This window comes from Poecilia mexicana, unplaced genomic scaffold, assembly GCF_051168715.1.
Source record: "Poecilia mexicana isolate PSO_F unplaced genomic scaffold, ASM5116871v1 scaffold_7, whole genome shotgun sequence".
NCBI lineage: Eukaryota > Metazoa > Chordata > Actinopteri > Cyprinodontiformes > Poeciliidae > Poecilia > Poecilia mexicana.
In genome coordinates this window covers 13,317,689-13,334,821 of record NW_028263376.1, presented here as the reverse complement: position 1 = coordinate 13,334,821, position 17,133 = coordinate 13,317,689, and the positions used below count along the sequence as shown (strand labels likewise).

Here is a 17,133-nt window from a genome sequence, read left to right as displayed (position 1 = left end):
CAGTGCCCCCAAAAAGCTAGAAACACCCATGGAAAGAATGATTTAGAAATAGATAGCCTTTATTATCCCTTAAGAGTGGAAATTACAAACAGCAGCATCAAGATATGCAGCACATGACACATCTGAAAATAGACTTAAAATGAGAAAACTCAGAATTAGCGGCGAGCAGCTGCCTTCTCTCTCAGTGCCCAAAGTAGAGGATTTATATGTATTTGTTAAAAATGTAAAGTTGATGCAGTTTTTTTCTTCTTTTTTAAGTTACGACTGTCTGTAAACTCTATGTATAAAACAAAAACAGAAAATTAGAAGTGCCATGTGAGCTTAGACATAAACGTAAGCCAGGAATATAGCTTTGATTCATGCAGGAAAAATGCTTTAGGTAAAATTATATCGACGACCCAGATGTAGAATGGTTGACATGCACAACAAATGTGCTGCCTCTACGCTCTTACCAATGACTCTGAGCTCAGCATTGGTGAAGATGCGGCCATGCTTGTTCTCCGCCACACACTGGTACATCCCAATGTCAGCCAGATTCAAGTTGTTGATTGTCAGCACTCCGTTATTCACCTGAACTCTGTCCTGCTGAAGGGAGAGATGCATAAATTAGTTTTTAAAACAGCTTTATGTAATTCGCAAATGACAAAGCTCCAATATTCAGAAAAGTTTTAGGAAATACCTCAGTGGTGAAACTTTTACTTTGGTGTTTACATCATCTCCTATTAGAGTTTGCTGGAGGTAATATAGTGAATTCACAATTGAAAAAAAAAATCTTTGCGTTTATCAGTTATTTTGTATAGTCTTTTGATCACCACTGATATAAAACAATGTAAAAGCTGGAGGATGGCTCAGCATTGACATACATTAAAGACATGTGTTGTTGAATCAGAGCTCTCCTAGTTGAAATGTACTGAGAAGCAGCGTTCAGTTTTTATGTTCCTCTAATCTAATAATTTTAAAAATAATAAACTCCAGAAAACTGCAAAGCCTATATGTTTGGAGTTACCTTTGATTAATAACGACGGGAGCACAGATGAATTCTAGTCTAAATTACAACTTTTCATTACTTCTCTTTATGCTGACACTATAATGCAAAGTTTCTTTTTTTTGTTTTCTTGTTATTTTGTTTCCATCATATGAAGCGCAGTGAACGGAAACGTGCTACACAAATAAACTTGACCTGACTTCAACCCTGCGACATGCATCATTTTTCTTGTTTTTGCACTCGCAGTCTCACGACACTTAAAGCAATTATTCTGAGAGCAGAGTTTACTTAACGATGCTGAAAACTTTGAGATATTTTAGGACTTTTTTAAGGCCTTGCAGAAACCTTTTTTTTTTTCTAGAAACAGCGTTTTCACTTTAAACTTTGAGCCTCTGTATCAGTTTTATTGATTGCATATAAAATTGTTTTGTAATATCTGAATGTTTAGTTTTTATCCAGTAGAACTCAGTAGATAGTTTCCTCCTGATAGTTTATTTTTTCTTTATTTACTACTTACGCTACCCTTTTTTGACATGAATTTTTGAATATTTTCTTATAAGAAATCTAAGCACCAATATAGCACAACAACAACATCACACATTAAAGAACAAAAATAGCTGTGCAGTTTGCATTTATCTCGTCTGACCTCTTGCGTTCATTCTGACAAATGTGCAGAGTCAATTTCGGTCTTTGACAACAATTTTCTCTCCTTTGGGAGTTTGTTAATTGAGACTTTGCTGATGAAATCTTAGAAGAATCAGTCACAAATCTTGAGCGCTGGAGGCTGTTTGTACTGACAAAAGAAAAAATCAGCTGGTGGTGGAAAACAAAATGCAACAGCACAAAACATTGTTTGTTTAACCAATCAATCATATCTTTATCTCAGACACAGACGGAGGTCCATTCTAAAAAGACAAGACAACATAAGAAAATAATGAAATGAAATTAGACAATATAAGAATAAGATCAACAGGAATAAATGCACCCTTCTCCAAAGGCAGCCATGCACTTACTAATAGCACAGGCTGAACAAAGTTCTTCTCTTCCCTGTGCTCTTCTGACCTTCAGAAGCTTTGGAACCTGCTTCCTTTTTATAGTTATGTCAATTTAAGTGTGGCAGCACTCATTGTTCCTGCCCTTGATCCTTCTATAGAGTGTACCTGGACTTTTTAATGTCACTGGCAAAGTGGTCCAGAGGGTCCTGTCGCCAGTCAGTCTGTCGTCGGGAATCATTACAGCACTGCTACTTGAAAAGGCAAGGACTATCCCTGAACATCAGTCAGTGACACTGCTGAGGATCTTCAAATGCATTTCCCTCCGCGGCCGGCTCAAGCATGCAGCAGGCAGACAACTTGGCTACACATGGCTGAGCTAGCACTGTGGCCTCAGCCAGAGGGGACCCCGGGTGGTAAAGGATGCAGCAGTTCTCGAGTGGAACAGAACAAGTCCACTCTTTTCATCAGGAGATAACTGGCAGTAACTGTTTACTGAAGGGAGAAGAGTGATAGGGAGAAGGAAAAGAAAGATGGGGGGCGGGGGGGCTTCAGATGAGTTGAATATTTTGAGGAGTGAATTCATTCTAGACATTCAAAAAGTGAAAATTGTATATGTTATACTGATAAAGGCTGTCTGCCTCTATACAGATATGAAAGTGAGAGTTTACAATGATGTCACTCTGCTCTTTGCAGCCATTACAGCTGTTCTGTAAAAGCTGTGCACTTTTTTTTTTAACAATATTACATTTGTGAGGTCTAACACAGTTATTTGACCATTAAATGTTTTATTGGGTTTCAAGGACTAAAGGTTAAGGTCATGACTAAAATAATTTGGTATGCTGAAGCATTAAACTAGTTCAAAATAAATGACCGTTTCCTACAAATAAAAGCCACACCCATTAATGCCATCTGCATAAAACGTTAGACTCGGCACCATCTTAGCAACTGCTGAACCCAGACTCAACCAATAGATCACGAGGCAAGAGAGGCAAGAATGATCCGTCTCCAACGTTTTATCCCATTGCATCCGAGGCTGTACTCGATGATGGCTTGGGTGCAGCTGCTCAGCCTGGAAAACCTCATTCTCTCAGCTGACTGTTCATCAGCCTAAATTAAAAATTACATCAGGTTTGGATGTCTTCTGACTGTGCAGACAGACGATTAATCCTAAACTCCCACTGAGATTCTGCCATTCCCAACTGATTAAGCTTTGTTAAAATGCCAATAATCATTTACTGGGGAATATTTAGCGATGAGGAAAATCCACAACCTGTTGGTGGACAGATTCCGTTCTGCATTTATCGCACAGCGTTCCAACGAAACTCCCTGAGCTCCTGATAGCGACCTGTTATTTTCATAGAAGTGTTAGATGTTATTCACCTGTGTCCATGGAAGCTATCGATCGGACCAACTGAGTTATGTGATATAGTGTCAAGGCTAGAAATATATTGCTGACGTTTTACTTTTTAAATTGATTTGTAAAAGAACAATTTTTTCTCAATCATATTAACATTCATTGAGCTGCACCTTCACTCTGTCTAAGCAGATGAGAAATTATGCTTTTTAGCACACAGCAGCCCAACAGGGAGAAAGAGATAAACAGTACCTGTGAATGTTTGTGGTTTGGTGCCACACTGAACCATTCTAAGCGCTTCACCTGGATTAAAAAAAAAAAAAAAACAGTGCTGGCACCATTGACAGTAAATCAGATTGGAGCCATTTGTCTGCTTTATCAACTCTAATTATACACGGCAGCACATTGAGACCAAAACAACGTCAAGCTGCGCCGTGAGAAAGCAAATCGGAGACACTAACCTCTTGCTTTGTACGCTGAATATGTAATGGTGTTTTTGCAGCGGCTGAACCAATTGAGCCCAACGACAAGAGTTGCACAGCGGAGGGCAACCAGAGGAGCTCGGAGGGCGGCAGAAAGGAAATCACACGCTCTTATGTACATTACTAAAAAGGAGGTAAGCTGGTGGCATATTGGAAAAATACAAGCTTGAGTGGGTCCTTGTTTTCCAGGGTGACATTTTGAAGTGACAGGCCTCTTCTGTGCCATTTAATTCCCACGGAGGGAGGAGAAAAGAAGGTGGAGAGAAGGAGAGAGACGACAACTTAGAAAGAGAAAGAAGAAAGAGAAAGGGAGCAACGGAGATGGCGAGATAACAGCAGGCGGGGGGAAGAAGAGGACTGATCCATTCTAATGAGGAATAACAAATGGCCCCCTTGGCCTCCCCCTCTTCGTCCTCCTCTCTCTACAATGCTGACCTTTGGGTTTGGAAATTGATTTACCGTTGCTGCAGTTGAGAGTGGCATTTTGAAAATGGTAACACCACACCTCATTAATAAAGCCGCATGCACAGAGAATATCTTACCTCGGCCACCTGCCAAAGGAATTATTTTTTACAAAGTTATTTACAAATCAATATCAGATATGTGCAGGTGGGGCGATAAGTGTTTCAAGATGAGCCTAATGGGGGAAATCCATTTTGTAAATGGCAACGTAAATGTACTCATTCGTAGCCGTCGTCCGCCTAGGGTGAAAATTAAAAACGGTTTCAACACGTGTGTACTGACGGTGAGGCGGCCAATTGAGGCGTCTCAGATTTTTGGATAATATTGACCCTGTAAACACACATCCAACAAAACAACGCTCCGGTTTCCATTTCATAGCCCAATTTAAACGCTGACAAAATCAGAGCACATAACCGAGCCATGCTTTTTAGTCATAAAGCATAAAGCAGCAATACAACAATAATACAAAACAGGGCAAATTGGTGAAATCTAAAATGCTTTTTAGATGATGAGGTATTTTTTTCCTGCCTCCCCCAGAGAGGGGACTTAATGATAAAATTGAGATTAGCAGATAAGCGACCGAGGACTAAATTGTCAAACAAAAATCTCTGGTTGATTACAGACAGAAAATGGCACCACTTTGGCATTTTTGCAAAACACATTCAAACACCCTCCCCAGCTAATGCACACACAGAGACGCGCTCGTTTCTGATGCCAAATTTAGTCAGAAGCAAACATAAGCATTTCAAAGTGGCATGTTTTTGCCAAGTGCATGCCTATGAGATGGAAGCGCAACTTGAATCCAACGAATGCTGAATCCTTTGAGCAAAATGCTCCTAAATTTAGAGCAATCTTATCGCCTTTCATCTTACTTGTTGACATGTCTTTATCTCCATTTACTGAACTGTTTGAGGCTCTGTGGAGAGCAGCAATGTTCTTTAAACAACTTCAGCAACACTTCAAACAGGGCTGCAGGAACCAGTCATTAACTTACCAAAACAGATTTGATCTCTACCGTCGTAGAGCACAAATTAATTCGTTATTTTCAGTAATCTCGCTTATTTCACTTCTTAATTGGTTAAGTTGAGTCACTGAAAAGTGAGTTTGATTTCATGCTCCTCTGCCAGATGCCAGTGTGCAACTAGGCTAGTCTCTACCTAACAGTTTCCTACTAGTCTGCATATTGGTGTGTATTAGTGAGTGTAATCGGGTAAATTTGGGTCTAGTGCAAAAAGCTTTGAGATCGCTTTGACTAGAACAATAGATACACAAATGTCACAGTGTAAAAAAAGATCCAACGTAAAATCAGTGCATATTAGGACCTAAATGTGAGCAAGTGACGCTGTTGTTTAAAACATTGATGTTTGCTGCCTACAGACCTCATGTAAGTAGCATATAGGTTGCAGAATAGCAGTATGTATGAGATCAGTCGTACTGCATCAATATAAGTGCGGGCAGAAATGGAACAGATGGGAATCATTTTGAATCACGGCAAGTAGAGTCCGTCTCTCCTGGTACACTACAATTACATTAAATTAGGCTTTAATAAATCAAAATGAGCAACAAGTTTACGAAGTTGTTTTAACTACACTCAATATTAGCCCCCCCCCAAAAAAAAAAAACTACTTCCTTGACACAGATTTTGTATTTGTAATGTATAAATGAAAAAAACAAAAACAAAAAAAAAAAAAACATTATTTGGGTACAAAACAATGAGTGGTATGAATCTGAATTTCACATTTTGCAGCGTGAAACAAAACTCAAGGTTTTTTTTGGTTTTTTTTTGGGTCCATCTCTGGCCCTAAATAAAAAATCCAAAGGTGTTCTACCTCCATGTAATCCAGGGGCTCTCCGTTCTTCAGCCAGCGGTACGAGGGCTTTGGCTTAGCGTTGGCTTTGCATTCCCATACTAGAGTGTCGTCGATGGTCTTCTGGACGTCCTGAGGCTTCTCTGTCAGCTGTGGTGGAGCTGTGAGGACACAAAACCATCGGTGTGAATGAACACGGTAACACTGCAGAAACATCTGAGAAATACCTGAAAGCAGCAGTTTTAACTAATCAATGAGGCAACCAAGAGGGCAATCAATCCATTAAGGAAGCATCCAAGGGCACAAGTCAGGACTCCACTTCCAATTAACCTGATGCTGAACTCCTTTTGGAAAATATACAAATAAATGGGAAAACTGTATAAAGTTATTGTGCAGAAAAATGAATAATCACTGACTAAGAACAAGGAAAGCTTTAGGGTTTGGCTTATGTTAATCAAAATGACATTCTTGTGCAGTAAAAAAAATAAATTAGTTGTTTAACGTAACAGTCGAAATAAAAGATTATTTTGATGTTTTTTTAATGTAAAATTACAGATCTATTGATAACATTTTCAGTTTAATGACAGTGTCCTTATTGTCACAAAACTATGTATGAGTTTGTTTAGTTTTAGAAACACTTGCTTGTTGTCCTCATGATTCCTAAATGTGTTTAGCTGCATTACAAACATCTGCTGCTTTGGAGGAGATAAAAACAAAATAATACAAGTAAATGTCCAAACAGTTTACTGAAAAACTCATTTTAACACCATCATATTGAAAGAAAACATTTGGCAGAAAAGTTTGATGCGATTTCAACACCCTCTGCTGATCGTTCTAAAAGATGAAAATACTGACAAACGACTGCAAATTACTGCACTGCTGTAAGAAAATGAGAAAATGTAAAGTGGTGGTTTAAGACAAGGTGAGTTTAACTCTCAATCTTGGTTGATTACAAGGTAATTTAATCAGTATGATCAATTTTTAAAACACTGTTCAACTTTTAGCGGGAAAGTTTGGGTGAAAACTAAAAGAGAGAACAAAACTACGTATTGGCACAGGCTGGCTAATGTTTGACTGCTACAAACCCGCATCCTTCTATCGATCCTCTGATTGATGTCTGTCCCACAAGGTCCCGTCAGCGTGACGTTAAAATGAGATTACAGATTTTTATCACCTGCCCACAAGTCAGTCTGTGAGGTTGTGAAATGGGACAAGAGTTATATCTCACAAGGACACACAGGGCTTTCACAGACAGCAGAGAAGTCATATGAAGGCGCGTTTTTAATCACAACGTCTTCGTACTTTTGACGCAAGAAGAATTTAATCGGTTTTTAAAAATACATCTAACAAAAATAATTTACAAATTATCATGAAACAGCTAACGGATTGCAAACTGTTGACACTCATCTTTTTCATCTTCATATGAGTGTGCCTGTGCCAAATTAGAAAAAAAATATATATGAATACTACATACATATAATAACTATATTTTAGAATATTATTTTAACTGTCTGAGAGATTATAGTCTTTTGTTTGAAGTAAAAAAAAACTATTTTTATCATGTTGTGGATTTTTTGTTTACCATTTTGGTGTTCATACTATTAAATTGTAAGCTGGCATTTTCACTCAGGACTATCACACCATAAAAATCCCATACAGGCCCATGCCTAAATGGCAAAATATGACATATCAAAATGTAAATTTATTGTAAAATCATAAGAATTTAACATCATTTTCATGCACTAAAACATAGTCAAGCAATCCATAATAATTAAGATTTAAATTACACTTGAGCCAAACTTATAAATGACTAACTTTCAGTTAATCATGTATAAATAACTTCTGAACTCTCAGGGAAGACTGAGACGGAGCGCAACAGGAAGCTGCAGCAGCCATTACATTCCTTCTGTCCTGCTTTTTCTCTGTGAAAATCACCTTATGTGCCAAATTAATAAAGAAACAATACAAGTATTATTTTTCCTTCAGTGGATTCCGTTGTAGGGGTCCAATTCCCTGATTCCATCTGCATTTTATAGATCTGCATAGATCTATTTTCACTCTAAGGACTTTATCCAGTTTTCTATACTCCAAAAAATGCATCATCATATGAAAGGTCCCACTCTACAGAAAAAATAAAAATAAAAACCCTCCAAACTTGCTTGCTTTCCGTAAACAACATCCCCAAAGACCATGTGGTCAGGCCTCATCAATGCATAAACTGCAACATAATGGAGAGAGAAACTATAAAAATCCTTCATCTCGGGACATTAAAAGCTTTTCTCGGAATCTAGGCCATAAGTCCGGTGTTGGTAAGAGAAAAATCGCTTCTCCCTGAGAAGAGGTGTAAATCTAAAAGGTCTGGGTCTCCTGTTAGCTGCTGCAACAATAAAAGGGATTGTCAGAAATGAACTGGTGGAAATGGGTTAATTTACAACCACATTCTAGTATTTAATTCAGCTGTAAATGGACCCTCATAAAACCTACAGATTGGAAGAGAACAAATAAAACTTTCTGCAAGCTTCACACCAAAGCTAAATTCTTCTTTGTGAGACGTTTTAAACCAAGCGAAGTTTGGCGGTGGCTTAAATTAGGTTCTGAATCAAGCAGGAGATTTTTTATAAATTCTAAAAATGTACCTGACACTTTAGGAAGAAGAATGACAGGTTTAAAACAGAAGATTTCCTCTCTTTTTTTTCTCATATCCAGGGCAGTCGGCAAGAAGTTAGGTAAGCTTTAAATCAAAGTCGGGGAAACCATTCTGCTGCAGAACTCACCATAGAAAGACAGCTTTCCTTTAACAGAGTTTCTTCCTCTGCTGTTTTCTGCAATGCATTCGTACATCCCTGCATCCTCCTGTTGGAAATAAGGGATCTCTAAGACTCCGCTGGCTTTATTCAAGTCCACCTTCCTGCCAAAAGGGGCCCCGTCAACCCTTTTCCAGCTTATGGTTGGCACCGGGCTGAAGAGATGAGAAAGATATTCACACACGAGCAAAAATGAAAAATAGCAGTCTCTAAGGTCTTCTCAAAGAACTACATACAGTGGCTGGAAACCAGTTAGAAGGTGAAGCTAGTAACCTTAGCATGTGACACTGTTTACATATTCTTAAGAGTGATCTGAAAATCAATTAGATCACCTCAATAATTGCTAAAGCAGTGAACAAATAATGACGGGTTTGATGTTTTTTTTAAATGATAAATAAAATAAAATAAACATACTTTCCAAGTGCAAAACATTCAAGTTTGACGGTTGAGCTCTTAGCGACAGGGACGACTTCAGGGAACTGCACTTCAATTTTTGGTTCGTATTCACCCATCACACCTGCAGGAACAAAGAATAACACTGTGTCACTTCCCCCGCATGTCTCTCAGAAATAATTTCAGCTCGAGGCCTGGAAAAGGTTACAAAGGATGTAAAGGAAAAAAAAAAAAATATATATATATATATATATATATAAATAAAATGGTATAGGTCTGTATGACTCAGTTACATGCAGGTTACCAGCCACTCCATTTTCTTGTAGCTCTTTGAGTTGCAATGCCTCACAAAAACTTTGACACATTTTCACATTCTGTCACTCTTTAACCAAAAGTTATGTGTGTTTCATTGGGGCTTTATAAAGTAGTGCAAGCATTGTTTAATTAAAGTGAAAATGATGCATGCTTGTTCAACTTTGAAACAAATACATAACTGAGCAAAGTGGCACACAAAGAACTTTTCAAACCATCATCTAGAAATAAAAAGATTATAGCACAACTGCAAAAGTACTACGGCGCGTTGCCCTAACATGGTAGGTTGGACAGCAGCATCAGAGAAGCAGTAAAAAGGTGCGCAGAGGCTTTAGAGGATGTGCAAACATCGACTACTCAGGTAGGCGAATCTGTCGACATCACAGCTAGCAGCTGGAAATGTTTGAAGGGTGCGAATGCTTGTGCGCAACACTGTATCACTACAGCTTTCAAATTAATTTAACTTTAAATGTGTCTTCAAATGTTTGGGATTTCAAGTTAAATTTTTTTTCTTTCCCATAAAAAAAACAACAAAACAAAACAAAAAAAAACAGAGTGAACTTAATCAAACAACTCCCAAAGTGAGCACATTTGTGAGCCAAGTTAGTCATAAAATGAAACACAGACTTCCTGCCAACAGTTTGCAAAAACAGATTTTTTTGCCAGACAGTCACTAATTAAAGTTTCTACACCTGTGATGTTGAGAATCTGCTATCTGGAAATAGAAAAAACAAATAAATTAAAAAATTTAACTTCGTCCTTTATCCTGCCATATCAATTTCAGTAAGCGGAGGGAGGTTCACCGTTACCGTCAAGCCGGAGGACTAAAGGTGACGGTGGTCCCTGAACGCTGCTTTTGGTGACCATGTTGGTGACCACACACGTGTAGTTGCCCACATCAGAGGGCTCCACTTTAGCGATGTAGAGGTTGCCCGTCTTCTGGGAGACAAATCGTCGCGTGTCCTGGACGACAAAAGACGGGTACTCGTTGAAGATCCATGTGAAGGTGAGTTCTGCGGACGAAGCCAAAGAAGATGCATGTTTGAATGCGACATGCAGAATGTGCTCTGATTTTGTTTTGTATTGTAGAATATCTGTATACAGATGTGCAGATAGGGTGAGCTTCATCTGCAGCCGTATCACATCCATGTGGGATAATACCCTAAGGGATAAAGCAATTAGTACATCAGACTGAGTACCAGCCTTCCATAATTAAAAACATCATCTATAATTGAAGATCAATTATTCTCATTAGCTGTTATTGGAGGGATTATTTATAACATTGTTAATATAAACCAAATGTATGTTGAAGTGATGAGGCCGAGAGGATGAAGAAAGGATTGTTTTTCCCTTTGGAATTGTGTTTTTTTGTTTGTTTGTTCGTTTTTTTAAGTCTCTGGCAGAGTTATTGTGTTTAGTTCAGGTTGTCTAACTTGAACGTATTGTGGGGGGAAAATGAGGATTCCAAATTTTGATTTGGTATTTGGCTGGCATTTGGACTGGAACAGGGAACATGGAACAACATTAACTGGGTCCTTAAGCCACCCACAAACTCCCACAACTAACTGGCTTACTGTGGTACGAAGTGGCATTTCACAGAGCGGGACAAAGCAACGTGCAAGTGGGTCTGCTCCTTTTCAGTTTGGAGGTGAATGAACCAGGTAAAATCAAAGAAGGAGGGAGACAAGAGAAGGGATTTATCTCTTAAATGACAATAAAAAAACTACGTCAAGGAAGGAAGGATGCAAATCAAGGAATAACCCAAATGTTTTGCCTTTTGTCTATATTAAACATCTAAGCAGCTGATTTCTGACATTCCAGGCTGGCTATTTTATTTTATCATTTCATGTTAAACCTTTTTTTTTTTTTTTTTTTTTTTTTTTTTAGTTTTGATTAAACGTTTGACAATTTAACATTTAAACAAGATGACATTTATGTCCCCGTTGCATGCAATAAGCAGACAATTTCCTACTTGAACACACACTACTTACTTACACTGTTGCAGGCTTCAGTGGAATGAAATATTTAAGCTAGGAAATGTTTCTCATCATTTCAGATTTTATTTTTTTATTTAAATTTGCTTTGCTCTTTATATATGATGTGTGCCTGCCCTTTAGAGCCACAACATCTTCTGCTGGAAGGCTTTCCCAAAGCTATGGGAATGTATTATGGGAATTTTTGAGAAATAAATCTATGAGAATTGAAGCTAAAGTTGGAGTAGGAGAGCTGGCGCTAATCCATCCCAAGGGTGTTGTTGTGCAGGACAGTAAAGTTTCTTTATGGACTTTGTTGTTTGTTCACTGGTGCACAATCAGGCTGCAACATGAGGGGCCCATCCCACACAGTCGGGAGCATAAAAGTGTCCCGACTGTCTCGGGATGCTGAAGCATTAAACTTAAAAGAAATTAGGGGACCAAGCCCAGCTGATAAAAAGTAGGACCACACCAAAATTCCCTCTGCACCAAGCCTAATACTTGGCAAAATTAAGAGAAGCAATTCCTGCTCTAACTGCAGCTGTCAACCTGAGAACCTTGAATTACAAGAGTCTACAGAGAGACGTGACTCATCTTTCCAAAGAACACATCTCTGCTGCTGTGAATGAAGTCTGGCAGGGGCTGTTTTACCCTGCTGACGCTCTGCATTGCACATGGTAAAGTAGAAACTGGGATGAAGCTGCATGGCCATAAAAACCCATTCAATGTTGTTCTCTACAAACAGTTTGTCAGCCAACCTGAAGGCCACACAAAGTTTGCAGTCTGCAGAAAGTTGGCGGTCTCTGTGCTACAACATCTGCAAACCTACAGCTTCCACTTCATGTCTGGGTTGCTGTTGTTCCCAATTGTTTCCACTATTATGGCATCTTATCAAGGTTCCTAAGAAGGAACTGTTTTGTTTTGGGCGGGTTGAGTGAGTGATGGAAATATGTAATAAAAACCAAACCAAGAACCAAATCACTTTACATCGATGTAAAAACGTTAATATGGTCAAAACCTATAAATGCATGACTCACTTCAGATTTTGATTGGTGTTAAACTGTACCTTGTTAATCTTTAACCTTCCACGTACCAATTATCCTAACAGTTATATTGCTTTAAATTAAATTTCAATTTCAATTAAATACAATGTAGTTAGATGGTGGAGCATTTCCAAAATGTGAAAAAAGTCTTAGCGCTTTTGAGAAAGAATGCGTCCAATTGTAAGTTAATAAGAGTGCTGTGAATCTTGTGGCTACACCATAAAAGACAGAATAATGCCCTGTGAAACCGTTACATTACAGTTTGTGTCACTCGGTTTCGTACCACCTCTCATTATCTGATGTAACAAGTTTCTGGGAACGGACCTCGGTACTACCAGCCAAATGGAATGCAGTCATAAAAGCTTTTGCACTAACAGTGGCATTACAAGGCTGAATATTGGTGTTTTGACATATTGACACAAGGATAAATTGCTCTGGACCGCACTGCATCCCTGTCCCAAAAGCAATCTAGGCTGTTGGTAAAACTTGTCTAAGTGATGACTCTGCAGTATAGCACAGAGAATAAAATAAGTGAGATGTGAGGTGTACACTTATTCACCTCTGCTGTTTTATGGCGAGCAGGACGCCTGGGCTTTGCTGTATTATTTGTATTATTGCAGCCTAGGAAGTGTAATGGAATACTGATAACTGCATGTTTCCATCACTTTTCTAAGGCCACACTCCATTTTTATTTAACTTTCCCACCTGTTTGACGCACGAACGTTATTTTTTCCCCTTTTCGCCTGTTTCCATACAATCTTTTAAACAGTTGCATCCTTCTACATCTCCATGTGGCTCCTTCAGTCGGTGCATTTACATGTTCTGTTACGCGTCTTTGGCAACGCGACATTTTTCAAACCTTGCAACATATTCTCAAAGTTTTGCTGTCTATGCTCAGACTTTTTGTGCTTTTAAACACAGGCTGCTGTCCTTTCAAGCTGTCAAATGTGGGGAAGCGAAAGCTTTTCTAATCGATCCAATTACAGTATCACATCAAGCATACTTTCCACCTCTGTGTGGTTTTTTTATTCTCACATGGATTGACAATGCTGCCCAGTGACAAATTTTCAAACTCTGTGTTCCAGACTCACTTTGAATTTGAAATTTATCTTCATCTGATGCAACATCCTTTGTGAGTTGTCACCTAACTCTTTCTTCTGGGATCCTAAAGTCATGCTTTTCCCCTCTGTGAATCAATGGTGCGTGTGCTAGCGTATTAATGTGATGGCGAATGACCGTCGGTTTGATAAATTACAGTTTTCAGACCCTTTCGTGACAGTTTTCATGCTCAGTGTGTTTATGCAGTTAAAAGGAGAATCACTACAACAGCACGCAACAGGATTTGTCAGGGTCCAGACATAAAAACAGCAATAAAGACTCTGATTAAAGCATTGAACTCAAACTTTAGAAAAAAGAATCCAAAGGAAGAACATTGGATGGACCAGGTTTTGACAGATCTCAGACTTCATGTTTAGACAAATTCAAATATTTCAGAATAATATTTTCATATTTAGCTATCATTTTAACAAACTGTGATCCAGCCCCTATCATTTCCCAACAAGCCGCATTACCTTGAGCCAACCGTCCACAGGTGGAGAAGTTGGTAAGCCGTTCTCACCTCTTGATTGCATAATTATCTGCTCTGATTGACTCACACACTCTGTTAATAATTTGTACAACCACTTTTTACCAGTGGGGTACCACTTAATGTTCTCACATAACACTTTACGAGGCCAGAGTATGCAAGGAGAGGGTTTTTTTTTTTTTGTTCTTTGAAAAATGTTCGAGATCATCTTTTGGAGCTCCTTTCTGTACTGTTCAGCTCACTGGAACTGAGAATGACTGATTTTGTGTCTGCTGAAGCATTTCTTTGTCGAGCCGGGCTAACGGCTTGTCTCATTATCCTGTCGAAAACTTATTTTTTGTTTGTGTGGTGATGGGAATGAACAGTATTTAAAATATGTTTGTATTTGAAAGAGTTTGTGATGCCATACGCTCAGGAATGATGAGTTCTAAACAATTTCTGTGACATTATTTGATATACCCTAGGAGCGAACAATATAAGAAAATCCTAACATGCAATACAAATGTGATGACACTTTTAGTTGTGACATTTTTTTTTTTTCAATTTACTGATATAGAGTGTATTTTACTATGATTATTGCATACTGTGAACACAGTTCTATAATGCATTCTTTATAATCGATATACTAAATTAAGACAAAACTTGACTTTAACAATATTCTTTAAGGGTAAATGATCAGAATACATATAACTGTAATGTGACAGAAAGTTGTCATGATACAGTTTTTCTTTATATTTCTTTGCATGCATTGAAATACATTCCAGTGAAGTAAATCATTCTAACCACTTTATAATATAAAAATATTTGATATTTTTATACGATCTGTCAATAATAAGCAGAGATGCTAACTACCCCATTGTTTTCAAGTAAATCTGCATTAAAGGGTGTGAAAAATTGCTCAGGGTGCTTCATATCTACTGCAAGCTACTCTGTGAAACCGCATCTTTCAAATGTGCAGGTCGTGAGAAATCAAATTAAACAAATGATCAGATACTAATTGGTTTCTTAAAGATTCATGTAGAGCGAAAGGAAACAGGACATGGAAAGTAAAACGCACAATTGGCTTTATTTGATTGACTCCAAAGCCCTGTTTGGATGGGTGGTAATCAAATAATGCAACTGTGAATGACAGTGAGTTGCGGATTTTCATTGTGGCTCCATTTAGTCTTAGTATAATGAACCGACAGCATCAATTTCCCATTAATGATCCGAGAGGAGGGAAGAGAAATGCGACATGACAGGCCAAGGACGAGCGGAGTCTAAGAGTGGGTTCATGCGCAATATATGCACAGGTTGTGCCACAGTGTATCCTGGCAGGTCTGCTCTGTGGAAAGTGACAGCTATTAACTATGACTTCCAATCTGTATTCATAACAAACAAGTTCGCTCTACGAAATGGCTCAAGTCACGCACCGGGTAAAAATCCCTGCGAGCTGTATGTGCTTCTATCAGCAAGCACACAGCTTATGTTTTGGAGGGTGGGGGTAGATGCACTGGAAGCACAAAACAAGTGATTTCAACCTTGAGTAAATCTGAAAAGCACATTTCCATTAGCAGAAGGAGGTCAGATGCATTAGGTCCTGGCCCTGCCGCAGACATTCAGAGCTTCTCAAAGCACAGAGTGACAAGCCATAAAGTAAATATGGGGAAGCCCAGTAAAAGGATTCAGTCAGCGCTTCTTTTGAACACACAACAATGTTTTGGCAATGCAGAAGTGCAGCTTTGAAATGCCTTGCAGTTTTAAAATATCCCAACGCCACCAATCTGCTTCCTACAGAGGGGCTGTGGATTTTGAGGCATCGTTAAAGTGAAATAACGGCTTCCTGAATCATGAGCGGGGTGCTGGAAACCCTTACAAGGGAGATAGAGGATCTTGTCAAGGACTGTATTGGGTTGATGTTGAATTATGTCCTGTCACCCTGTATGAGAACATGACTCTCACTTTTTTTTTTTTCTTTTTTTTCAGGGCAGAGAGTCTATTTAAATACAAGTCAGACTTCTCTCTGTAGACGTAAAGCTGCATTTCCTCTAGTGCGGTAAGAATACAGACAAAAAGGAAGAAAAGCCGAAAATGTTTTGTGAGGATTATTGGGCTCAAAATAAATATGTACCTACTTTCTGTTGGCATTGTCTCGCTTGTGGTGCGCCAGCATCAAGATCGTTTCTAGTGTTACGAGCTCCAATTAACAAGTTAACTCATTTGAAAACGTCAGAAAATGATGTCAGGGGTCAATTACAGTGTGCAGCAGGAACACACACAATGCATCCTGTATGAAGTTGTTTTCACAACTGCTGAGGATACTGTATAGCTGTCTTCATTAGCTTTGATATGTGTTAGCTCAAGTTCAGCAGTCTACAGAAATATGATAAATTGAAACAGATCAACAAACATCTGGCTACAGAGTGGCTGCCACTAGACGAAGACGGCTCAGGTATTTTCCTTCTGCGTGGAGCAAAGACAAAAACATCTTCAAAAAGTCCTTCCACAGCTGTAAAGTCCAAAGTCTTTCTCCTTTTAAGAGCTGGTGATCTTTGGTGGTTGAAATATCATCCGCAGGCCAAGCATCTAGCCTGGATGTACCGACGTTATGTGTTCAGAGGGCCTTCACTGAAAGGGGCTGATTGCAAAAATAAATTGAGTGTATTATTGCACAAATCAGAATCTAATAGCTTTTGCAGACTGCTTTTTAAAAATAAATATGTCTTGCAATAGAGCTGTACTGAACACTGAATTACTGTCTGGTGATCAATCACAGTGCGTTGATTAGCTGATGTCCAGCAGGGGTGCACTGAATCAGCAAGTGAAAATTATGAGCACTGACTCCAGATCAGCTTTACTTTCAGTCAATTAGCAAGGGCCACAACCGAAATGGCAGTCTGATTTATTTGATGTATCGCTGAGAAGTTGAAAGGCAGCTCATTGTAAGAAAAAGAAATC

At 38.7% G+C, this 17,133-nt stretch overlaps 1 protein-coding gene across 1 annotated transcript in view; it reads right to left on the bottom strand.

Moving 5' to 3' along the window:
• cntn3a.1 (contactin 3a, tandem duplicate 1) overlaps positions 1-17,133 on the bottom strand; it is a 90,830-nt gene that overhangs the window by 30,566 nt on the left and 43,131 nt on the right. Inside the window, exons 6-10 of the mRNA XM_014991357.2 lie at positions 10,405-10,608; positions 9,305-9,407; positions 8,861-9,045; positions 6,108-6,247; positions 453-585 (exon numbers count right to left, since the gene is read on the bottom strand). Coding sequence (XP_014846843.2) covers positions 453-585; positions 6,108-6,247; positions 8,861-9,045; positions 9,305-9,407; positions 10,405-10,608 — 765 coding nt within the window. The remainder of the gene's footprint in view (positions 1-452; positions 586-6,107; positions 6,248-8,860; positions 9,046-9,304; positions 9,408-10,404; positions 10,609-17,133) is intronic.